This window comes from Mirounga leonina, unplaced genomic scaffold, assembly GCF_011800145.1.
Source record: "Mirounga leonina isolate KUSES-001 unplaced genomic scaffold, KU_Mleo_1.0 Mir_447, whole genome shotgun sequence".
NCBI classification, from domain to species: Eukaryota; Metazoa; Chordata; class Mammalia; order Carnivora; family Phocidae; genus Mirounga; species Mirounga leonina.
Genome location: NW_023270757.1, coordinates 5,074,750 through 5,101,868, shown reverse-complemented (window position 1 = coordinate 5,101,868; position 27,119 = coordinate 5,074,750). Strand labels below are relative to the sequence as shown.

At 36.2% G+C, this 27,119-nt stretch overlaps 1 protein-coding gene across 5 annotated transcripts in view; it reads right to left on the bottom strand.

Annotated features, from left to right (window-relative positions):
- PSIP1 (PC4 and SFRS1 interacting protein 1) overlaps window positions 1-27,119 on the bottom strand; it is a 40,237-nt gene that overhangs the window by 4,835 nt on the left and 8,283 nt on the right. Inside the window, exons 4-11 of one of the 5 annotated variants that reach the window (XM_034987956.1) lie at window positions 19,296-19,434; window positions 16,911-17,015; window positions 15,957-16,019; window positions 10,789-10,885; window positions 9,789-9,864; window positions 3,926-4,154; window positions 2,773-2,891; window positions 24-79 (exon numbers count right to left, since the gene is read on the bottom strand). In XM_034987956.1, the coding sequence (XP_034843847.1) occupies window positions 24-79; window positions 2,773-2,891; window positions 3,926-4,154; window positions 9,789-9,864; window positions 10,789-10,885; window positions 15,957-16,019; window positions 16,911-17,015; window positions 19,296-19,434 (884 nt within the window). Of the gene's footprint in view, window positions 1-23; window positions 1,466-2,772; window positions 2,892-3,925; window positions 4,155-9,788; window positions 9,865-10,788; window positions 10,886-15,956; window positions 16,020-16,910; window positions 17,016-19,295; window positions 19,435-27,119 lie in introns of those variants that run through there. The other 4 variants (XM_034987959.1, XM_034987958.1, XM_034987960.1 and 1 more) reach the window with 4 other exon arrangements.

The following is a 27,119-nucleotide window of genomic DNA, read 5'->3' as shown; positions in this document are numbered from 1 at the left end:
TCTTAGAAAGTGAAATAACTAACCTCGCTTCTTCTCCACTTTCTTAACTTCTGGCTTCTTTCCTTCATCTTTATTCTGCCTATCAAATGTTAACACAAATATTTCAAAACATTGGAACTTTGTGACTGATTACCAAATGCCCACAATCCCTTAGGTAAAAGCTAAAAATTTTTTTAAGATAGAAAATCAATAGCCTAGGTCATAAGGAATTGACTATAATTCATAGAACTCTGGGATGCCACAGCATTAGTATTAATTACTAAAACACATGTAAAAATTAACATGCTAAAATCTAACTTTTCAGTGGCATCACAAATAATTTTAACACTTGTCATGGTGAAATTTTTTTCCAACAGTACAAAGTGTTAAAGACCCAATTTCAGGGTCAGTGGACAAGCAGACCACAGTGGGAAAGAGAATGCCTATAAACATTTCATGAGTTCTACATCACAATTATTTTTAGAAGTAGCGTGTCAAAAACACTAATTTTTCCCACATCTCCAAAAGGGTAGATAATTGGAGGGGTTAAGTTTCTAGGTTAAACAGACTGTTCAAAGATGATACTATTGTATTAAAATGGCTTTTTTTGGCTAATATATCAAACTTAAATGACATTCACTGACATTTACATACCATTTCACAAAAGAAAAGGTAGCATTTTACTGCAAATCACAAAAATAACCATTTAAAAATGAGTTCTTAATTTCTAGTACCTTGGCTTTGAGTTCGGGCCCTATTATAAACCAATTGAAATAGACAAGAACAAAACAATATCTAAAAATCAGGTTTTTTTTTTTTAAAAAAACTTTATTTTAAAATTTTGGTTACAGTTTCATTTTTGTTTTCTTAACAAGTCTACTGTTTAATCTCTCAAGATTAAAAAAAACAATTATTAAGAGTCTAAAGAATTAAACAACAAAGGAATGTCAAGGGAAGGGCACAACTGCCCCATTCTCTGGGGTATAAGAGCTATTCCAGTTTAACACCTAGCTTCAAAACAAAATGAATTTTTATATTTTCTAAATGAAATAATGTACAACCACCATCTTCTAACTTTCAAACACAAAGCTTCATCTTAAGCTTGGTAAAAAAAAACTTTAACAGGAATGATGGCCGACCTTGGTATGTAGTGTGTACCTTACAGGAATTTTTTTTTTTTTTTAACAATCATAACACAGTAATAATGCCATTAATGAAGTCCTCAATTTAGAATCTGCAACATTCTTCCATCAAGGGGGGGGAGGGGGAAATTCAGTCCAATGAGTCTGTCTCAAGATCTTCATCTCTTGTTTGCTCCACTTGTATTCTCTTTTCAGTAACTGGATTAATGCTTTGAGCCCAAAATGAGATATATTTTTTATTACTGTAGATTACATGTTGTTTGGCTGGGAATACAATACAATAAACTTTATTTTGCATAATGCATTTCACACAAGCTGCATCTGAAATGCTTTACAGAGCAAAACTGTCCAAGTACAAAGTTTTGTAATAACAGGAGAAGGAAAGAAAACACAAATATTAGAATTTGAGAAAGTTACATTCGGAGGACATTCAAAAAGAAACTGAAACACAAAGGTAACTTTGAGATACTGAAGAAGGGTTGGGGCTAGATTTACTAAGCAATGACTAATTTTATATCCTAATTTGGGGAGCACAATAAAGTTAAAAGCAACAAACAGTCCAACAACTTTTCAGTGAAAGGATAGGAAAGGATAGGTAACAAAAAATAACTTTAATTTACAGAAATGGTCAAAAGTCTAACAGAATAGAGGGAGTAACATTTTTGAGCTTTAGATCAATTTTTAAATTACTCCCCTCAAGCAGATGAAACTGCTTATATAATCCTCCTCCAAACAACTAAGAAAGCAGAATAGTCAAATGCTATACTTGTAGAGAGACTTTTGGCTTACAAATGTATTTTATAAAGAAAAAGTACAAAATTACTTAACGAATTCACTACTTATCATTAAGTTTGTCTTAGTGACCTACAGCATGTGTTTAAAATCACCTCCATTAACAAAAAAAAAAACACCACCACCAAGTTTAGTCAGAATAATGCAAGATGCTTCACAAAACACTTTTCAAAGAAAGAATTCGGAAGTGACAGTCTCGAGATAACTAGGAAAACAAATGTAATAAGCACATGAAGTGTAATTATCGCCAGTGCGTTTTCCTTCTAATAAAACTACTTTATAGAATAAAACTGAAGGGGAAAGAAATTCCCCATGGTCTGTATATACTGTCTCCAGGTATCAAAACTTAAATCAACTTTGAACTTGATTTATATTACACACACTTAATGCAAACCCCATCAGCCTTTAGATTTACTGGCCTTCTTGGGGTTACAACTGTGCTGCTATTATTTTTGCTGGTCTTTTGGGAGTGGCCTGCTGGTGGTATGTGACAAATAAGGATATTTAATTCTCCACCAACATATTATCACCACTCTTCTGTATTTAATACTTAACAAGTGAATAGTAGAGGATGAGGACATTTTCAGCAAAGCCACTAACAGTTAAATCCTATCTGCACTTTCAGTTTAAATTAAAAATAATTCAGAGTGATTACCTCAGTGAATTTCATCCTCTTACTCAGCAAAGAATGAAGCCTAAAACATGATTATCATCATATAATGAAGATTTTTTTTCTAACACCTGGGAAAAGTCACTTCTCTAAAAGGCTTCATATGGTCCGGAAAATGAGATTCTGTCATTTAAAAATTTCATGCTAGTTTAAAAAGGAAATCAAAATTTAGAATAAAAAAATACTTACTGCTCAGTTTCCATCTGTTCCTCTTGCTTGCGTTTTCTATCTGCTGCTTCTTTCTCATGCTGGCCTTTCAGCATATTCCTTCTATGAGGATTTTGAAAGTTCCTTCCACCTTTTCTCTTCTGTTTTGAGAATTAGGATGAATTTAGTTAACTATCAAGTCAGGGACAAGTGCTTCTAGGATTACAATCTTGGGAGGAAAAAAAGCAACTAATACTTAAAAAATCTCAGAATTATACATGTTGCTGTCTGAACTTGCCCTCGATGACTCGGGGAATAAAAGTATGTCAGGCTGGGCGCCTGGGTGGCTCAGTCGGTTAAGCGACTGCCTTCGGCTCAGGTCATGATCCTGGAGTCCCGGGATCGAGTCCCGCATCGGGCTCCCTGCTTGGCGGGGAGTCTGCTTCTCCCTCTGACCCTCCTCCCTCTCATGCTCTCTGTCTCTCATTCTCTCTCTCGCAAATAAATAAAATCTTAAAAAAAAAAAAAAAAAAAGTATGTCAGGCTATTTGCCAGCTGTACTGTGGTTCTCTATATTATGGTTCTGACCTGTTTGTTTACTGACGAGTACCTGTTACTGACAAGTACATTGCTCAAGCTATCCAATTAAAAATTTTGGCTTCTAAAGAAAGTATTAAGAAATAAGAAAAACAAAGATACATGACCTGGGTCTGTAGATCTCCAAGGCTATACACTATACTTGTGTTTCTCTATATAAAAAGATGTATAGCTTTAATCAAATTCCTAAACAACTGTGGCATTCAAATAAAATACCACTGATAAATGTACACTAAAATAGGCCTGAAGAATGCTAAGAATTTCATTGTAGTAAATAATAAAAATGTATAAATGCATCTCTTTTATATCTGTTTTCACTGGTCACAGTCCATTTGGCTTAATTTCTACTTTTCTAGATAAGTGGGTTATTGGAAGTTTATTATATAACATTTGATTTCCACATTATAATTGTGAAAAGGTGACAGATTTAGAATGTCCAATAAAAAAACAGCTAGTTCAAGCTTACAAAGGTAGAGAAATTCAGTTTTACTTTTAATCACACTCATACTATGAGATACTGAAAGCTTACTAGGTAAAAAATAAGAACTACATAGGCAACTAAAAATAGAACAAATATTTTACTTGATAAACACTGTACCTTTTCACTTTCTTGATCATCTCCTTCCTCTTCAGAATCAGAGGTTGATGTGACCCCTGTTTTAACTAAATTTTTTCTTTTGGATTCAACTTCTTTCTTCCCTTCCTTTTTGTCTGGCTCTTTTCTTGGTTTATCTTCTTCCTTCTGGCCGTCTTCATCCTTTTTAAGCTGCTTTTTAGGTTGTTTTTCTTCTTGCCCCTTTTTCTTACTTTTGTCTTCTTCAGTTACCCTATTTTAGAGAATACAGCAATGTAAAGTAGTTTTTTTGGGAATCATTATTAGCTGTCTTTTAACCATACTCTCCTAACCAGATAACAGGAAGCAATAAATTTTTACTTAAAGACAAATTTAATGTATCTTCTAGTAAAATATAACGAAATGTCTTTACCATCCAATCATAAAAGGAAAAAAGAACATCCTTTTCATATAAATTAGAAAATACAAAAATTACAGTGGCATTAAGGTAATAAAAAAGTGATTTTTTCCCTTTGTTTTCCTAGCTTTTTGTAATGTTCTGTATTTGCTGAAAAAATTACCTAATATGATCTTACGTCCCAAGGTAATTCTTCACTGTGGGGATACAGCAATACAGAAGATGGGTGAGACACCTGGATCTTATATTCTACATAATTGTAAGAATAACATGTTTAAAAAGTACACAGATTGGGAAAAATACAATTGCAGAAGTGAACTGCTTATGATCAAATAGGATCACTTTAGAATTCAAAGAAATACTTTGCAAGGTAAAAGGCTCCCAAACTTATGCATATAATGATAAAATATATGGTAATTAAGCATAATACGTAACAGTGCTGAATTCACTAGCACTAAGCATTCCCATCACCAATGGAATTACAGACATCACTAAGTCAAAACTACCAAAATTGCTCAGTAAGCCTAATGTTACTACTGGATGATCTTTATGGGAACTAGTACAGCAGAAATAAATACAAGTATTTATGGTACGATGACAGGCTCTAGGAGAACCAAATGATGCCATTGCTGACCATATAATTACTTTCATGGTATATACATTCAACTAAAGCCATCCCATAAAAAAAATACAACTTGAAGCTTGGACAAGCTGTTTAAAAAATTAATCTTTTTACTAATCTAGTAATTTCACTGAGATTTTCGAAGACTATACAATTATATCAATGGATCTGAGAGGTGGAAGAGACTTCAGATCATTAGTCCAACCCATTCCATTCGACGAAGGAGAAAATGATGGTGTGAAAGGTCAAATAATTAGCCCAGTATCACGGTTCCAAATCCAGTGACCACCTACCAGACAACTGCTTCCTTGAACCTTTAAGAGATTATTAAATTGGAAGAGAAAAAAATTGATTCTTTAATCTCTTTAGAAATTTCCTTGTCACATAACCATCATTGGCTATGCTTATTTTCAAATGTCACATGGGTTTCCTCGTTAATTTCTAATCGATAGAAAAGGCATGCATGTAAAATCATTTTAACTTTCTTCAATATTTTCACAAATGTGAGTATTTTGATAATTTCATGGATATGAGAATACCAAGTCAAATACAGAAAGCATTTCCATGGCTCTTAAGAGATACTGACCAATTCCTCGCCCAAAATATCCCCTCAATGGAAGCAGATATTAAAAATCCAAATACCCCTGAACTAGCAAATTTGCTTCCAGCAATGTATTCTAACCAGTATATCTGCACATGTACAGAATAGATGACAGTGTTTTTAAAAGGATGTATCCATACCTGAGACAGATGTTAAGAATTGTACATACAGTGGAATACCATGCAGCTTTTTAAAAATTATTAAACATAGATTAAGAAGTGTACCATAAGGTCATAAGAGATGGGATTAGTATTTCAAAGGCTTTTGAACAATACCAAAGCAGACTGCCACAGCCTTAACTATCATGGCTTGCTACAAACAAGTATTTTCCCAGTGGTCCTTCATGAAAAACAGACTTCTCCATAGTGACAATTTCCCTTTTTAACAGGTGAAGGCACGGTAGGAAACTATTAGTAAACAGTTAAAAATATGTTAACATAAGCAACAACTAATGCAAATACAACTCCAAATATCTCAGTGGCTTGTATCAAATATTTCTTGTTTTACATGCAGATTATGAGATGGTTTCAGCTTTTCTGGGCTCTATTCCACTATCTTGTCATTTCAGGACTCACTGCAAAAAAGCTATCACTAACACATCCTGTTCTCAAGGTGGAGAACAGAACTTTCAGAAGGGCTTCTATAGTTTAGCTCTGTACTCCAGAGTTTGTGCTCAGGTACATGGCTGAGGATAGCCATGGCTGGTGCCGAACCTATATATAACATGGATACAGACATTTATGTAAAAACTTTAAACATGTGACACTGACTTTGGGGCTGAGAAATGGAAAATCCTAATATATTTTTATACAATGGGTAACACGGTCACCTGCGATAATGTGAAAGAAAATTCAGTGGCTTTGGGTGAAAAGGCTTCAAGATAGAATGCTAGCATCTTGAGTAGGTTGTTAGCAGGATAAATAGGGCACTTCAAGAAAGAAACAAGTTTAAAAAAGAGCAAAATGACAAAAGGAGAACCTAAAAATTCCATGCATTTCAGTGTTGAAAGTCCCCTCCACCTTGTAAAAAATTTTCAAATTCAGAAAAAGACTGGGGTCAAAGATCCATCAAAGGTGTAAACTGCCAGCCTTTCTTTAGTAAGTCAAATTGGGCTACCTTGGTCCTTCAGATGAACAGTTTCTAGGGAAGAGGACCAAAGCGTTCTCAGGAAAACCTGTAAACTAAAGGGAGTGTAAATTAAGTATATAATAAGATAAGCATGTCTGGGGGTGGCGGTGGGGGAAAAATAAATTTAAAAAAGCAAGTCTGAGAAAATCCTATGAAAAGACCACTGGGCATGAAGTTGACTAAAACCCACAGGCCATAAGGTATTATTACCGAAAGTAACAGCCTCCATCAGGAGAAATTAATGGAGATTAAAAAAGGAACCCTGGGTCCCCAACACCCTATAGCCTGAAACCAGACACAATACCACCCAGCTGATGAGGATATTTTCCACTGACCTTTTCAGATACAACTAAGGAGAATACTGAAAAGTAGACAACTGTCACAAGATTGGCTAAAAGCCATGAAGAGAAATGGTTTAGAGCAAGACAAACTGGGCCTAATCAAGGGAAACTTCCTTATACATGAAATAGGGAGATCTCACAATATTTTCCAGAATTCTAGATTTCTTAGGGAACAATGACTGCTGTATGGCTTTTAATATTCCCCTTTCCAAATAGGAGCATTTAGTTCTTCTGGATCCCTATCCTAGACCTAGGTGTGTGATAAAGGGGAGAGGAGGGGAGCAGATAACTGGTGTTTTCAGTTCCTAAGTCTCCAACCAGGGCCTTATAGCAATCATTAAATCCTAGACTTTATGCCTGATGCCACGATTAGATTAGGCAGGGAATGAGTGAGAGCTATTTGTGGTGGTTTTTTTTTTTTTTTTTTTTTTAGTTTTTTAAAAATCCTTTTAAAAATTTTTATTTATTTGAGAGAGAAGGAGAGAGAGAGCACGCACACGAGAATGCAGGGGGGGGGGGGGGGGGGGCAGGGGGGGAGGAGCAGAGGGAGAGGGAGAAACAGACTCCCTGCTGAGTAGGGAGCACGATGTGGGACTAGATCCTGGGATGATCTAAGCCAAAGGCAGAGGCTTAAGCAACTGAGCCACCCAGGCACCCCTATTTGGTATGTCAAAAAACAAAACAAAACAAAACACCCTCACCTGCATGTACCTAATTTCTTAATTTCACTACAGTAGTTAAAACCATGTTGTAATTCTGTGCCACTATATTTGAGAATACTTTAAAAGCTAGCTTGGCAGTAAAGTAAAACTCTTAAAGTTGAAAAGTACCAATGCTTCAGTGTTCTGTAACTAAAATCTCCTATAAAAATGGGGCGCCTGGGTGGCTCAGATGGTTAGGCGTCTGCCTTCGGCTCAGGTCATGATCCCAGGGTCCTGGGATCGAGTCCCGCATCGGGCTCCCTGCTCCTTGGGAGCCTGCTTCTCCCTCTGCTTCTCTCTCTCTGTCTCTCATGAATAAATAAATAAAATCTTAAAAAAAAAAAAAATCTCCTATAAAAATGTTTCATTCAAAACACTGTAAATCCCCTCTTAAATGACCTACTTGCTTGAGCCTTCTCTATAAAATCTTTAAACACAATAGCTAAAAAGAGTTTTGCCCTTTGTCTAAATATACATTCTCTCCTTCCTGGTGAAGTTTCTACCCAGAAAAGCCACATAAACAATACCCATCTGTGTTGCAATGATGTGGATAGAACTAGAGAGTATTATGCTAAGCAAAATAAGTCAGAGAAAGACAAGTATCATATGATCTCACTGATATGAGGATTCTGAGAAACAAGACAGAGGATCATAGGGGAAGAGAGGGAAAAATGAAACAAGATGAAACAAGAGAGGGAGACAAACCATAAGAGACTCTTAATCTCAGGAAACAAACTGAGGGTTGCTGGAGTGGTGGGGGGGTGGGAGGGATGGGTGGCTGGATGATGGACACTGGGGAGGGTATGTGCTACGGTGAGCGCTGTGAATTGTGTAAGACTGATGAATCACAGGGGCGCCTGGGTGGCTCAGTCGTTAAGTGTCTGCCTTCGGCTCAGGTTGTGATCCCGGGGTCCTGAGATGGAGCCCCACATTGGGCTCCCTGCTCCGGGGGAAGCCTGCTTCTCCCTCTCCCTCTGCCTGCCGCTCTGCCTACTTGTGCGCTCTGTCAAATAAATTAAAAAAAAAAAAAAAAAATCTTAAAAAAAAAAAAAAAAGACTAATGAACCATGGACCTGTACCCCTGAAACAAATAATACATTATATGTTAATAAATAAAATAAAACCCACAATATCCATCTGTGGAAAAGGTGGCAAAAAAACCCACATTATTTTGATTAAGTAGCTATACCAAACTTTAAAATTTTAAATTCACATTACAAAAATAATTTAGTGATTTTTTATTTTTAAGTAATCTCTACGTCCAACGTGGGGCTTGAACTCACAACCCTGAGATCAAGAGTCACACGCTCTACCAACTGAGTCAGCCAGGTGCCCCTTAGTATTTTTTTTTTTTTAAAGATTTATTTGAAAGAGCATGCCTGGGGGGGGGGCAGGGAGTAGCGGTGGGGGGAGAGAGAGAGAGTCTTAAGCTGACTCCTTGCTCATAGCAGAGCCAGACGGTAGACTCGATCTGATCTCACAACCCCAAGATCACGACCTAAGCGGGAACCAAAAGTCAGATGCTTAAGGGACTGCACCACCCAGGAGCCCCTCCCCCTTAGTAGTATTTTTTTTTTAAGTTATTTTGAAGGATCTAGAAAAGATTTGTGGAAATTGCTTCAAAAATACTTTGTCTAAACCTTCCTTAAACATATACCCTGCCCAATTTCTCTATTGCACATTTTACCCTGTATTATCTAAGTATCTTTATATCCTGATATACCAAGAAGACGTCTTAGATTAACAAAATGATGATCACATCAGATTTTTTGTAAAGTAGGTACCAGGCCCAGCATGGAGCTCAATGGGGAGCCTGAATTCAGGACCCTGAGATCAAGATCTGAGCTGAAATTAAGAGGCAGACATTTAATTGACTTGAGCCATCCAGGTGCCCCTCATATTTTTGATTCCCCATCAATTTTTATTTTCTGTACAACAAAAAACTTTTCAATAGTTTTTCCCCATAATTTTTAGAAATACAAAATAGTAACAGCAAATATCCTATAAAACTGATATAAATACAAAGACATTTATACTTATTTAAAGTCAAATACCTCATTCAGTGTATAACTAACTATACATTAAAAATAAACTCACATGTCACTCTCTGAAGGACAAGGCTGTTTTACCATTTTGGGTCTGCCTCTTGGTTTCGGAATCTTCACTTCTGTAGCTAACATTCAGAGGGAAAAAATTAGTAACTATCATCTTTCAAGATGCAATTCTCACATATAAAGATTACAAATGATATATACTAAGAATATTAGTGGTTTATTACAGACATTATCTTTATTTTTTAAGTTTTAAAGATAATATCCTCCAATGATTCAAATGAGCAAAACAGAATATTTAAAAGTGGTAGATCAACTGAGTAATTTTCATTCCCTCCTTAGTATGACTGAGAGGGCTTAAAAGAACGCTCCTTAAGTATATATTGTACATTCACATCTTTGAAAATCTGTACAGAATTCACTGAATTTCCTAACACCATTAACTGATCCATTAAAAATTAAATTCCAAGTAATTATGGAAACAAATCTCAGGATTTTTCTTTTCTGGGTATTATTCATCTTCCCCTCCTTTTCAAAGAATATTATGAGGCAGAAAAACATTGGCTCTATTTTGGTTAATTGTCTTTGGTTTACTTTGTATTAGAGGCATATCCTTCCAAACTATTTCCAATTTCCCAAATTAGCACAATACTTTCTATAAGCAATGCTGAAGATAGCTGCACACAGCAAAGGTCATAGGCAAAGAATGCAATAATTTCCATTTGGAAAACTTATGCTTTCTACAGTGAGAGGTAAGGTAAATCCATCATTCATGGAATTTAACCTCACCACAGCCTCAATGTGCCGCTACTAGGGAAAAATAGGAGAGAGAAAACAGAAGATAAAAAAAATGTCCCAATTACTTTAAATCTAAAATACTTTCTCACATAAAGCAGAAACCATCATGTTTATCTCCTCTGAAATTTGTTATATATATATAAAATACATAATCAATTGCCTATCCACCTATTCCAAAGTATCTGAGGCACAACACTGTAATGGGAGTATTCTTCACAACTCGGAGATTTAAACAATAATAATCATACCTGCGGGTCGTCCTCTTTTAGGACTCACTTTTAGATTAACAGATGCTGTTGCTGTTGTCACTACTCCTGCCTCCTCGGTTTCTACTTGTTTTTCTGCCTGAATCACAAAAACTTAATTAACTTACTTAAGCAAATAAATAGTAAGCATTCCAAATTTAATTCAACAACTAAGATATGCCACCCTAAAGAGTTTGCATATAAGCATAATTTGTACATATTGTTATTCTTTCTCAATAGTGAACTCGTCAGAGTAACATCCCCAAACACAGCTTATAACAATTTATAAGAGTGAACAATTTTTTTTTTTTTAATTTATTTGAGAGCGAGAGTGCGCAGGAGAAGGGGCAGAGAGAAAGGGAGGAGAGAATCCTAAGCAGGCTCCCCACTAAGAGTGGAGCCTGATGCGGGCCGGGCTCAATCCCACGACCCTGAGATCCTGACCTGAGCTGAAATCAAGAGCAGCCACTTAACTGAGCCACCTAGGCGCCCCTCTAGCAAATAATTCTAACAAACAAAAAAAACCACTTCTTAGCTATCCTGGGCCTAAAAAAATCATTTGTAAAAACAGAGCTAACATGCTTGATGCAAAATGGTGACCCAAGTATAATTACACTTAACCCACACATTGCTTATAAATGTACTTTCACCAAGTATCTCAAAATGCGAATAACACTTCACACTCTGTACTTATGAGAACCTAAATTAATATTCTAATATTAGTAAAGGCAAGAAACTAAGTTAAGGATATTTCTTATTCTTTTACTTTGTTAATATATACATGTTTTAAGTTTGAACTAAGACTGACATCTGCTGTTCTTCTCTAGGAGTTATTCTTATTTTCCATAAAAAGTGACTTACTATAGTAAAGTAATAAATTCCAGTGACCCTTTGCAGACTAAAATGACCCCTGAAGAGACAAGAGCCCCAAATGAGTGTCAGTTTAATTGATTAAAGCAGTAGAGTAGAACAAAGGTTAAAACCACCAATTAGAAAGGAAATGCAAACAACTCATCATAATTGCAATGGGAGGAAAGAAACAGTGAAGAAAGAGAAGGATGGGAGTACCACTATAAGCTGCTTCCCTATGACCAATTATTTCAATTCAGCACTAACTAGATCAACAAAAATAAAGGCAATAAAGCATGTAAAAACATGCATAATCCAATCTTATTGATAAAAGACTTAAAAATCTTTTTTTAAAAGATTTTATTTATCTGAGAGAAAGAGAGCATGAGTGGGGGGGAAGGGGCAGAGGGAGAAGCAGACTCCCCACTGAGCAAGGAGCCACACACTGGGCTCGATCCCAGGACCCCAAGATTATGACCTTAGCCCATGGCAGACACTTAACTGAGCCACCCAGGTGCCCTAAAAACTTAACAAATCTTTTAATCAACAATCTGATTTGCAAACATTTAAGAGATAATGCCCAGTACTGGTAAGGAAAAGAAGAATCATATTATTACCAATAATCAGTAAACTGGCAACACCTTTCTGAAAGATCTTTATGAATATCAGCAATTAAAAATATGCAAATTTTTGATTTAGCAATCCCACGTCTAAGAATGTATCCATTTTTAATCTTTAAAGATTTTTGCTTTTATAGTTGGAAAATAATAATGCATATTCAAAGCATTATTAAAAGTCAATAAACTCAGCTAAATTCACCCCTGAATTGTTTGCAAGGAACATTACAAAAATTGCTCTGCTAAACATTAAGTTTGTATTTCTAGAATTTTAAGAACTTCCATAGCACCCCCACTCCTGCACAAATCTTGATTCAATAGCTCCCCTGGTGGAGAGTGTTTTTTCCAAGTTCCCCAGGTACCAAAGGTTGAGAACCCAAGACTGTATGACAGCTCTTTTCATACTGAGGTGTTTATGAGGGCAAAGTTCTCTAAGATTCAGTTCAAACTGGGGTGCCTGGGTGGCTCAGTCGTTAAACATCTGCCTTCGGCTCAGGTCATGGTCCCAGGGTCCTGGGATCGAGTCCCACATCAGGATCCCTACTCAGCAGGAAGCCTGCTTCTCCCTCTCCCACTCCCCCTGCTTGTGTTCCCTCTCTTGCTGTGTCTCTGTCAAATAAATAAAATCTTAAAAAAAAGATTCAGTTCAAACTGATGAGCTCTTCAGTGCAAAAACCAACAAAACAAAAAAACCCCCATACATCTCTTCATTTACATTTTCTACTTTTGGAAGTAAATGAAAACATTACATAAGAATTAAAGGTAGAATGGATGTTTTGGAGGAGATACCAGTAAGAGGTAACAAATTCACCAATAATTAGTATCATAAACAAAAATAGAATACTGCATCAAAAAACCAGCCCTCCCCATGGATATGTATTCTTGACTGTTAGAAAAATCAGACAAGTCAAAAGCATTCCTCATGAAAATAAGTATTTCATCCAGAGAAAAGACAATTATTTCGAATATACATATATTTAAATCTTAAATGCAAATAGTCTACAAATTTCTTCTATATTTTACTTGATCTCCCTGAGGCCTCTCAGCCTTTGATACCTCTACTCCCCGTTTATTACCCCACTTTCTAGCACTACTCCCTTCATGATCTTACCTAAAGCACCCCTCCCCAAACCTCACGGGACTACACTATTCATATGCATATCCTCAAGTCCTCTGCATTCTTGTTTTGCTGCACCCTTCCCACAAATCTCCAGCAGAGAATTACTATAAAACTCTTATCTTCTCTGCTCTATTATTCCCTGCTGCTGAGACCTGAGGGGGGTAAAAATGATACTACTACATTCATTTTACGGCGATCTCAGTTGGGAACTCAAAAGCCATCCATTAATATCTTTACCCTGTTCTGCGTGCCTTTTCTCCCCTCACCAGCATAAACTTTCAATCCTTTCTTCCTGCCTTAGATCATATACACAGTCCTCCTTTGAACTGGGTGGTGGAGAAAAGAGACTGAGGCCAGCAGGAAGGAATTCCCTTAATTCCCAATTCTCCCTAGAACTTCTAAATAACCTCCTCCATCCTTCTCTTTAGTGTATGAAATGTCCACCTCCTTCTTCCTGTTAAGTCTCTTCCTTCAAATGTGCCCCCCTCCCTTCTCTCATCCAGCATCTTCTTAAAATTATCCATATTTTCCACATCTTCAATCTTTCCCAGTTTTGCAAAGAAACAGTTAAAGCCATCATATTTTTTCACTTTAAACCCTCTCCTTTAACCATTTAACCATGCAAATCCCTATTGCTGCATTCTCTCTCCTTCCCTTCAAAGATTGCAGAACAGTGTAACTTTAACATTAAACATTTTATTCTGCAACCCCCTTCATTAGCCCTTACTGTCTGACTTTAAAGTATCCTGGGGGAGCCCAACTGTCAAATACCTTCCAGGATCTTCTCCGTATCAGGACACTACTGGCCATTTAAAAAAAATTCTCCCGACATCCTCTCTTTGCTCCTGATAGTTCACTGTCAGCCTTAACTTTACAAAGTAACCTCTCATCTCCGTTAAGTTCCCTCAGGATTCTGGTTTCTGCATTCTTCCCAGTAAACTTTCTCCCTTGACTACCTCACCTACTGTCCTATCTTTATATCAGTGACTAGATCTTTAACTTTTACCTTTTCCCCTTTTGATGTTAAAACAATATACCTGCAGTCTAATTCCCCTAGATGTTTTACTTTCTCCTCCCCATGTCTCTGGTCCCAAACCAAACCAACCTTGGAGTCACCCTACATTCCTCCCTCCCTTCACACCCACTTCCAATCAACCATCAGCTTTACCCTTGAAGTGCTCTTAAATCCTCTCTGATTCCACACTACTAAAAAGCCTGCTAGAAGGTCCCTTCCTTCCAATCTCATGCTAACTCCTCAGATAAGCCTTTCATGACTTAGTTACCAAGTCACTATCATAATGCCCCATTTTAACTTCTGTATTTATTGTCTGTCCCACAAAAATAGAAGTTCAACAACAACAGAGACCTTACTTCGTTATTCACTGCTCCATGCGGTGCCTGCACCAGTCCTGTTAGTACTAAAATTCTGAATGAATTAATCTGTGAACTTGTCTCACCACCCCAATCCAGTCTCCATCATTCACACTGCTTTAAAAAAGGATGCATGTGAAATTTAAAATGATTCAATGGCTTCCCATCAATTCTCTAAGTTCAAGGTTAAGTTTAAGGTGTTGTGCCGTTTTCCCTCAAACTTTAATACTGAGACACAATGCTTGAAACAAAATTTTCTCTACACCTATGTATATACTATTCAAATTGCCTCACATGTTCTTCCCCTCCCTCCTTCATCTGCCTGACAAGACCACCTACGTTAAAATCTTGTTAAAGTTATCAAAGCCCCTTCCATACACAACCCACAGGAAAAAAAAAGCCACTATAATTATTTGTTTTCATATTTTACTTCCTCATGAGATACCGAAGCCTTAGTTTTCCTTGAATCTTTGGCATATTACAGTCTGAGACATAAACAGGTCAGAAAAAGGTGATGAACAAAGCATATAGGGAAGAAACATTAATTAAAAGCAGAGGGTGTACCTCCTCCTAAAATGTCACATATTCTCATTTAATGCATCAATGATGCCAATAATAACATTAGAATGGACAATACTGACAGCAATTACTGTGTACCAGGATTTACTATGGATATTTAATGTGGTAACTCATTTAATCCTCTCAACAACCTTATGAGTATATATTATTATCCATTTTACAAAGAAAATTTGAAGAAGTGGCATTAAAAGGAATGAAAGCTGATGCATTTCCTTTCCTTTACCAGTCAACGTATCTTAAGGGTGCTGTATCACTAGAAAAGAAACACAGTTTTCCTAAATAAACATCATCTATCCTTTAAAAAAGTTAAGGACTTGGGGGCGCCTGGGTGGCTCAGTCATTAAGCGCCTGCCTTCAGCTCAGGTCCTGATCCCGGGGTCCTGGGATCGAGCCCCACATCAGGCTCCCTGCTCAGTGGGAAGCCTGCTTCTCCCTCTCCCACTCCCCCTGCTTGTGTTCCCTCTCTCGCGGTGTCTCTGTCAAATACATAAATAAAATCTTAAAAAAAAAAAGTTAAGGACTTGGGAGTAAAGGGCCAACTTTAAATTTAATAAGGTTTCATCATCTCTAGTCTTCTTCAATCTGACCAAAACAAAAATTATTTTACAATCCCTGTGGTTAAGCAGCAACATTACCTTTCTCTTTCTCCCTCTTCTGGCAGCTTTTGGAGTGGCTATGTCAATTGCTTTAGTCACATCCTAAAATTGAAAAAAATATATATACACACACACGAAACTGAATAAATTATGTCAAGACTTAAAATTTCTTTAAAAATAAGGGCATATTTCACTAAAGACACTAGGGAAACTTGTTTTAATTCTCTGCAGTTTGAAATTATCAACATTAGAAGTCTTATCATTGTAAAGTGAAAGGAATACCTAAGTATCTTTGTCTACAAAAAAAAATTATTTCCTCTGTCAGATGAAATACAAAATTCATGCCTGCTAGTACACAAGGAAGTCTGTCTTTTTAAATTTGTAAAACCACTTTTTTTCTACAGTAGAATCCTGAATTTTAGGGTTGTAAATTTTAAGAAGTGGCTGAGACTTTGGAGATCATCTAACAACTATTCCATGAGGCCTGAAAAGGCTCAGTGAGATAATCAAATTCACAGATGGAAGTAAATCTAGAAAAATTCAGTTCACTGTCCTTTCCGGTACCTCCATCCCACAATACCTTGCTTTAAAAAGATTCCTAACAAATAGTAACCCACTCTCCTATATGTGGACCTCATATATTGCAGAGCAGAATAACTTCAAATAAAAACATCCATGCTTTTTAAAAAATTTTTATTAAGTAATCTCTATTCCCAATATGGGGCTCGAACTCATGACCTCAACATCAAGAGTCACATGCTCTACCAACTGAGCCAGCCATGTGCCCCAATATCATGCATCTTAAAAATGCAAAAATTATTTTACAATATAGTATTTCATATTCACACCAGGAAATAAGCCTTAAATATTTTCTCATTCATTACTCAACTACTTTAAAGATTACTTTCTACTTAGCAATCAAAGGATGAACCCATCTTACAATTTCTTCCTTGAAACAAAATGGGTTTAGAATGCAAGAGAAATTAAACACACCTCATTGCTGGCTTTTTCTTCATGGTCAGTATCTTCCTTTGAAACACTTGTTTCTTTTTCTTCAACTTCAACATCAGATGATGCATTTGATTGTTTAGTTGATGCCTATAAACAACCAGGTCTATTAATCACAATTTACCCCAATTTAAAAATTTTCTACCCATGAAAAAATTCAAAAGCCTGTCTGCAAGTTACAAAAGTACCCTCATTTGTGGTCCATAAGATGTTTTTTAACATACACAATTTAAAAACAAGTTTTAAATTCTATTTTTTTTAAAAGTCTTAAAGGGATTGTATTCCTGTAATTGAAGGTATACAGAGTGTAAAGGATAAAACTGTAAGGCAGAAATGGAAGTATAATTACAAAGAATACCATTCTGATGTTCTGACCAATAAATATCCAACAAGATATAATGTAACTTGATTTAGAATAGCATTGTTTATTCAACTATTGACATTCTAAAGAGAAACTTACTCCAAGACACAGAGCCTTTTAGCAAAGGACATATATAACAGCTTTATTTAAAGACTTTGATTTATATCTCATACTTAGTTTATTTAAAAGGCACTGAGTGGGAGTCCAGTAAATCATCATTACCCCCCCGCCCCGTATTCGTGGATGGTAATTCAATCAGGCAGTGATTCATTCCTCTGGGTTCAGGGTAGGGGTGAGAACCAATCATCATTAAATTTTAAAAGTACCCCCCCAGATGATAAGATACACAGATGATCTACTAGGGGCCCAAAAAGATGAGTAACAGAGGTAACACAGTACATATTGGGAGGAGGTAAGCACAGGTCTACAAGATGACAGCATTGCAGTCCAAACTGTGCCCCTTATGATTTCAAGTCTAAACTGTAAACCCATTTCTTCTTTGGTAAAAACCCATAAAATTATGAAGTCACAACAGAAAAATATAAAAATGCCCCCAAAATTACTTAAATTTTTGTAAATCATGATGGCCAATTTTTTTGTTTCCCATGTTCAGGGTTCACTGTTTTCTCCAAGTCCTAGGAATGTGCCACTGGGGACGTTTGGGCCGGAACACAAAGTACATCACACCAGCACAATCATTCATACTTTTGTTAAGGACAGAAAATTGCTAGGTTTCATGCACGCAACCTACCAAAAATTTCATTGTGAAATGGAAAATACCAAGTATATATGGTAAAAACTACCTGGAGATTAAGTAGGTACATAGGAACACAGGATAGGTTGACCATGCTGGGCTGTCTGGAGGATAAAAAAGTCCTTGAAGGTACAATCCCAGGACACATGATCCAAGTGAAGTTACAAATTGTTGGCTTCAGGAAATAATGAATTCAGTCTCTCTGGATTCCCATTATACAACTGAGGCAACGATGGGAAACCATCTAGCCTTACATTCATGCAACAATATTTAGTGAATACCTATTCTTGCCACACATATAGCAGTAACAGGCACATACAACACACAACTTCTTCATTCATGGAGCTAATAAACTGTGGCAGTTAAGTACAGAAGCAAATATGATATGGTATGATCAACAAGTAAGTTCTGGGGGGTAATGAAGGTATTTAGGATCATCTAATGCAGCCAGGGAGGATCAATATAAGATTTAAATCTTCCAGGAAGAATAGCACCTGAAAAGTTCTTGAAGGTGAGAAAAAGCATGGCACATGCAAAAAAAAAAAAACCAAAAAAACAAAAACAAAAAACGACAGACTTCAAAGTAGAAAGTTGTAGAATTTTTGGTCTGCTGCTAACTCCTTTAGTTTTTACTACCTCAGTCTAATTTATTTATTTAAATTTATTTTTTTAAACAAGCTCTACACCCAATGTGGGGCTTGAACTCACAACCTGAAGATCAAAAGTCACATGCTCTACTGACTACCAGTCAGGTACCCCTACACCTCAGTCTAATTTAAATGAACAAAACTCTGAACATGTGAAAAATAAAAAGGAAGGTTAAGGGTACTCTTCTAGACACCAAAAACATTAAGTATAAATTGCATTGTGCTGTAACTACTTCTGTCACATATTTAATTTAACCCATGTGAGGTTTGTATTTTAATACAATTTTATGGATTTAGAAATTAAGGTAAGAAAAAAACATACATCCTTCGAGTACCTGAATTTAAGAGAACAGTACATACGATGTAATGATACATCAAACTATCAATCAGGACTTAAATAACTATTTCCCAGTTTTCTGATACCTGTTTAACCAGGCAGGGAATATTTTCATCATTTCATCTAGCTGTGAAAGATCAAGTTTCAACCTCACAAGTAAACACAATTTAATGTGAAATTCACAAGGCTCTTAATATTTACTTTCCTACAGCTAGCATAGTGATTATCCCCCAAGACTGAATAATACTAAATTTTATGTAATGTAACGCACCTGTTGACTTGAAAATTTCACTTTCGGATTATTATCTATCTCCCATAAACCTTCATTAAAGCCTTTTCGTTTATTTGGTTTGCCGTACTTTTCCTTATTTTCTGAGTAAGGAAATATATCCTTTGGGCCTAAAAAAGCACTAAAAAAGGAGAAGGAGAAAAATGTGAGTGCAAAGCAATTTCGAATATGTGTCATTAAATAGCATTATGCTATGATGCAATTATAAACAATTCTTAACCCAAAATTTATTTAAAAAATCTTAAAGGGTAGACACAAATAACTCATTAGATTTAAGTTCAAATGCTTTTATTAAATTCAGTCACAAGCTCCTAGAATCCAGTCCTGTATTAAAAAAACACTCAAGTTGCACAATGTGAATGTACTTAATGCCACTGAATTGTACACTTAAAAATGGTTAAAATAAATTTTATGTATATAATTAAAAAATGCCCCCAAATGAAAAGAACTGTGACACAACTACATTAATCAATCCACTTAAAATGCACTCCAAATATAATTTTATTTCAAAGTAATCTGGTATAATACACAACTCATAAAATACTATTAATAAGGTATATTACTATATGTATATATACATAGGTTTTTGGAATAAAATGTGTTACGAATTTTACTTTATTCAATGAAGGAATGAGAGGTTATAACTGGTTCGTTTGTTCATTCCTATATTCATTAAAGTCAGTCTTGTATTTGTGGTAGTTACGTCCTATAATATAAAGTCACCACAAACACTGGATTAGTGAATAACACACCACTGCCCCAGGGAAAAAACAGGGTAGGGTTCCTGTGAGCCTCTGGTCGGTCACATTTTCGTCAACCAATCAATACATAATCTTGTTTTTTTGTGTGTTTCTGTTTAAAGACACATCAACATATGTTAGGGACTCATTCACATTGAACTCACAGTCAGCAACTTACTATAACACATACTTTCTCCATACATAGCACAGAACTGCCTTCTGGCACTTAGGAACGCTAAATAGCACTTCAGCACCGTATTTGGGGGCTATAACAAAGTGCAAAAGGACCAAGGGAAAAAAAAGGACAAAAATGAAAAAACTATAGCACTACCTAGGACTGCAAAAAGGATAGTTTATAGTATAAGAGCAAAAACGAGAAGGCAAAGTACTGCCCTGGTAAGCCTCAGCTAGGAATGTGTGCATCAGATCACTCAAAATTTTTGCCATTCTGCTTGCACATGAAGGCACGGTGAGTACTGATTTGGGTATATTTTTAGTGAGCAGGCGAATTCACAAATACGGAATCTGTGAATGATGAGACTAAACGGTGTGTGTAACTGGAGATATTTTCCAGAACAGACACTTTATATCTCTTACATCAGTTGGTCCTGCAGATGTCCGTCAATTCTATAAAAGAATTCATGCACTGTACCTGTGAGTTTTTTGGTTATGCTGCTTGATATACATGTATTCTCCAAAGGAAAAGGAAAAGGAAAAGCAGATTACTCCTCCTCTAAAATGTGCTATGATTTAAGATTATAAATTATTAATTAGGTATATATCACAAATTCCTTTCCTGGTAAAATTCTTTAAGAATTAGGACCTAATGACTACAGTTAATACTCCAGTTAGAGTATTTTAGAAGGCTTTAGGATAAAATTTTAATTAAAAAGAGACTTAGAGCTCTATTTAAATATTACCAGTGCATATCAAAGTCAGCTTCATAATTTAAATTCTGTAATTTAGGAATTCTCACTGTATACATGTACTTTTGGCTGCACATTGATTAAAGCACATTTAAATCATCATTATCTCATTTGATTCCTAGTAAAAGGCTGAATTTCTGAATCATTCATTCCTACCCATCATCTCAAATGAGAAAAACTAACACATTTAGTTAAAATAGTAAAACAATTCTTCCTACATAATGTTTCAAATTCCAAGTAAATAACTTGAGTTAAATATCCATCAAAAACAAATATACTTCTAGTGAGAACAAACCAATTCAATACAAATTCTTGCAAAACCGCACAAAAACAACTCATAGAAACACAGTACCAGCAGAGACCCAGAAGCTGGGAAGAAAACTGAAGAAAGGCTGGATACTAAGCAGCAATGTACAGACACAGCACCATCCTACAGTTCAAAATGCCCAACGGGCTCCAAATCTGTGGCATCAAGAACTTCCAAAAGTGCAAGGGATCTTCAATACTTAATAAAATTATACCAAAGTATTTTGAAACTTCAAACATGGGCATTTTTAGATATGACTCTAAACCTATAAGCTATTCAAAAGAGAAGACTGATTCTACCACGATGTTATTTAGTGTATAAAGGTTTGACAGTTCATTTTACGTGGGTTATTTTTCTTTTCTTAAAACAGATAGTCCTTACTTTGCATGACAGCATGAGACTATAAAAATGACCAGGCAAAAGGGCCCTGGATGGCTCAGTTGGTTAGGCGTCTGGTTTCAGCTAAGGTCATGATAGGTCAAGATCTTAGGGTCCTGAGATTGAGCCCTCTTGTCAGGCTCCACACTCAGCAGGGCTTCTGCTTGAAGGTTCTCTCCCTTTGCTCCGCCCCCCCCATTCACACACACAGATAAATAAATCTTAAAGAAAAAAAGACATAGCAAGGCAATCTAAATTAACAAGGGGAAAAATTACGGTCGTTCCATAATTTGAAACTGTCAAAACATTAAACTCTATTATTGACAAAGACATGAAAAAATATTTATTTAGTACACTGTAATGTAAAACATTAGAAAAATTGAGATTGAAGTTTTTCTTTGTAAAAAAAAAATGTAACTCAGGAAGAATAGTTTGAACAGTGCTTACTTTTTCTGATCATATAACTCATGTATGGAGTGAGCATATTTTCTATGCCTTGGCAAATTGTCATATTCCTTTCTAAGTCTGATCAGCTTCCAACATTTTATCCTCTGCACTTTGAATGTTGTGAAATATCTGTAATGCTTTTTGTTGGCATCACTGCCTGAGACAGCTTCATCCTTTGTATTACAACCACTTTCCTCATTTATGTTGCTAAGCTTGCCTTCACCAAGTTCCTCTGGCTGCATATGCAGTCTCTCCAAATGCAGCATGTCTACATTTGAAGATTAGCTATTTCTTCTGTAACTCCACTTACATTCAGTTCAAATTTCACTTCTAGTGTTATTAATTTGTTTCTTTGCTGCACTTTCATCTTTGTTGGCCAATTCCCTATATTGTTTTTTAAAAGTAACCTGACTGGGTATATCACTGAGATAAAAATGCACCACCACCACTACATGCTGTCATCTATGCATGAATAGAAAAACAGATGCACACTGACCAATCACTAAGAGCCTTTGAAAAAAGTGACATGCTATGCATCTGTTATTTATATTCGGACTTGTGGACTGAAGAGCTAGCAGCAAATTTTGTGGTTTATGCTATTACAGTTAATATTCCAGGGTATGTGAAATTTGAATCATGTTACTGGGGGACTGGTGTTATTTAACTAAAACTTGGTAACAAAATTCATGCATACTGGGCCTGTACCCTTCTGTCCTCTTCATGCTTTGACTTCAAAATTCTATTTTTATTAGATAGTAATACTGCCACTCTTGCTTTCTTTGTGACTATATTATATCGTTACTTGGTCATGTCTTATTTGAGCTTTGTCTCACAAAGTAAGACACAGCTAGATTATTCCCATCTGAAAGATTTTTTCCAATCTGAAAGTCTTAACAGAATTCTATTCATACAATGTAATCATTTATATTTGGTCTCATTCACACCACCTTGTTTTACATATACCTTTTGATTATACTTGGATAACTGTTATTCTTACTTTTGCTGAATAGGTTTTTAAAAAAATTCTCCCCTGATCCTTCCCTAGATTCAGATTTCAAGCTCTACTTTCTTTTATTTTTACTATTATGTTCACAGTTTAGCTGACTCTTGAACAAAACAGGTTTGAACGGTGCAGGTCCACGTATGAAGGGGATTTTTTTTCTTTTTTGGCATTGTGAATGTATTTTCTCGGGCTTACTTTATTATAAGAATACAGCATATAATACACGTACCATACAAAATATGTGCTAATTATATTATCGATAAGGCTTCCAGTCAACAGTAGGCTAGTAGTTAAGTTTTTGGGGTGTCAAAGGTATTTGCAGATTTTCAACTGCATGGAGGGTCAGCGCCTCTAACACCCACACTGTTCAAGGGTCAACTGCGTGAGTCCTACTTAAATCTGCATCTTTATCAACATACCAAAATGTAAATAACAATGCTTTTCCAAGTGAGAAAACCTTTATAACTCTAAATAGTTCACATTATGTACAGAAGGTTAAAAAATATTCACACATGAAAAGATGCTCAATATCATTAGTCATCAGTAAAATGCAAATCAAAACCACAAGATACTACCTTCACACCAACTAGGATAGCTATAATAAAAAAGACAGATAATAACAAGTCTTGGCAAAGATACTGATAAATTAAAATCCTCATACATTGCTCGTAGGAATGTTAAAATGATGCATGGCTGATTTGACAACGGTCTGGCAATTCCCGAAAGGATTAAACATAAAGTTATCATTTGACCCAGGAATTCCACTCCTACAGAAGTAAAAACACGTCCATGCAAAAACTGGTACACACAAAACTTGTATTCATAATAGCCAAAAGTAAAAACAATCCAAATGTCTATACATTGATGAATGGATAAATAAAATATGCTAGATTAATACAATGGAGTATTTGGCAAGAAAAAGTAATGAAGAACTATCACATGATACAATACAGATTAACCTTGAAAACATGATAAATGAAAAAAGCCAATCATTAAAGACCGACCACATGTTATACAGTTCCATTTATATGAAACACTCAGAACAAGGAAATAGATTAGTGACTGCTATGGTAAGACAGGAGACAGAATTGGGGAGAAATGGGAAGTATCTGCTAAAGGGCACCGGGTTTCTTCTTGGCATGATGAAAATGTTTTAAAACTGTGCTAATGGCTGCACTCCTCTCTTGTATATACTATGTATTGAATTGTACACTTTAAATGGATGAATTGCATAAGATATGCATTATATCTCAATAAAGCTGTTGAAAATATTTAGTAAGTACACATCCTACCAACAAAAACAATCCATAATTTTACCAACTATAGATAGCCACGGTTTCAGCCCACTTTTTAGCTGTATGTATACATATTAATACGTAATTTAGATGTATATGCTACATATTCAGCCATCCTTTTTCAAATTAAAATGAACATCTCTTCATGGCAATAATTACTAACAGCTACATATTATTTCACTGAATGGCTATCTCAAAACTGACTTGCCTATTGTTGGACTACCTTCTGTAACATATTTTCCATTACAAATAATGCAGCCATAATAAATATAATATTGCTCAGTCTTTGCACCTATCTTCATAACATATTCTCAGTAGAATTGCTGGGTCAAGCAGTATGCTCAAGACTAAGGAACCCCTTAATGAGACTCAAACTACGGAGGAAGAAAGAAGATTCCTCCCACATTCTCATTGTAAAAAAGAAATGATAACTATGGAACATTACCGCTATTGCTATAGTGGTAATCGTATTGCAATATATAATCAATACACCTTAAACCTTCTACATTTTTTAAAGATTGTTATTTATTTATTGAGAGAGACAGAGAGGGAGAGAGCAGGTGCTAGTGGGGGGGGGGGGAGCAGCAGAGGGAGAGGGACAAGCAAACTCCGTGCTGAGCTCCAGAGCCTAACATGCAGCTCTATCTCAGGACCCTGATGATCTGAGCCAAAATCAAGAGTCAGACACTCAACCAACTGAGCCACCCAGGTGCCCCAAACTTATACAATAGTATATATGCCTACTACATTAAAAAAAAAAAAAAGAAAAACTACAAGCACATTTCCACGTGCCCACACACACATACAGAGAATCCTCCCTGGGGATGCAATCCCACAGGTTTAATGAAGAGGGTCTTGATTATTGTTTAGACAGCCATCACTAGTCCCCAAGGGCACAACCTGATGTGGCTATGGCTCTGACTCATTCTTCAAAGCAGCCCATTTTAAAATGACATACCAAAAATAAATTAATAAAAAGTTTTAAAATTAAGATTTAAAAAATAAATAAAATGACCTACAAATCTCAAAGAAAATACATCAAAACCTTAACAGGTTTTGGGGTCATTTCTTAAAAACAGAAATAAAAATGACTTGTTTCCTTTATAGAAAACTTTTTAATTTTAACAATGAAAAGATACACGTTAATTCAGAGTTACCCATCAAATTCCAGAGGTGAAAAGGAACTTAGGTATCACCAAAATCCTCATTTCAAAGATTAGAAAACTGAAGACCAGAAGGATTAACTCATTGAAGCAAGGTCATCTAACTATTAAACAGCAGAGCCTCAACTTTGTACAGTATTCGTTAAGAGGGTTTCAGGGTTTCCTTTATTCACTGTAATACAGTCTCTGAAACACCTACTAAAATACTGATACCATATCCCTGTATATATCAACTCTGACTTTAAATACCAATGTCCTCGCCCTTAAGAATCAAGGCTAATGTAAAATGTCCTAAGAAAATAGCAAATCGGGGCGCCTGGGTGGCTCAGTTGTTAAGCGTCTGCCTTCAGCTCAGGTCATGATCCCAGGGTCCTGGGATCGAGCCCCACATCGGGCTCCCTGCTCAGCGGGAGGCCTGCTTCTCCCTCTCCCACTCTCCCTGCTTGTGTTCCCTCACTCGCTGTGTCTCTCTGTCAAATAAATAAATAAAATCTTTAAAAAAAAATAGCAAATCATTAACAGTTGGCCCTTGAACAAGGTGGGGGTTTGGGATGCTGACCCCCCATACGGTCAAAAATCCCTAACTTCGTCTCCCCCTAAACTTAACTACTAATAGCCTACTGTAGACCAGAAACACACATTTTATATGTTATGTGTACAATAAAGTTAGGAAAAATGAAACATTATTTAAAAAATCATAAAGAAGAAAAAATGTATTTACAGTACTGTAAAAAGTCTGCATAAGCAGACTTGCGCAGTTCAAACCCATGTTGTTCAAGGGTCACCAGATGTATCCCTCACCAAAGCTCAATTATCACACACCTGGGGCTCTCTCCCTTTAAAGCAAAGCAGAAGTCATATGTAAAAAGTGGGAAAGCTTATCAGAGCTGAAGATACAAAGCTCAAAACTTACTTAACCGCTGCCAAGTAGTACTACTAAACAGCCCTATTTCCGAAAACACTGATTCTTACTTGCTGCTTCATTTCTCCATTATTATTAAATCACAAAATATGAAATATACTGTTTCATAACTAGGTTTTATTTTATTTTTTTTTTTAAGATTTTATCTATTTGGCAGAGAGCGAGCACGCCAAGTGAGCACAAGCAGGCAGAGCGGCAGGCAGAAGCAGGCTCCCCACTGAGCAGGGAGCCTGACACTGGGTTCGGTCCCAAGGTCCTGGGACCATGACGTGAGCAAAAGGCAGACGCTTACCCACTGAGCCATCCAGGCGCCCCTATAACTAGGTTTTGTAACAGCATGCATTCTTTTTTTTTTTTTTAAGATTTTATTATTTGTCAGAAAGAGAGAGAGAGCAAGCACAAGCAGGGGGAGCGGTAGGCAGAGCAAGCAGAGCAGGCAGGAGAAGCAGGGAGCCTGATGCAGGGCTCGATCCCAGGACCCCGGGATCATGACCTGAGCTGAAGGCAGACGCTCAACTGACTGAGCCACCCAACCGTCCCAGCATGCATTCTTTGTAACAGCAAACGATTCAAGAGACAACTCACTATATATCTACTATGTGCCATGAGCCCGCTGGTATAGAGA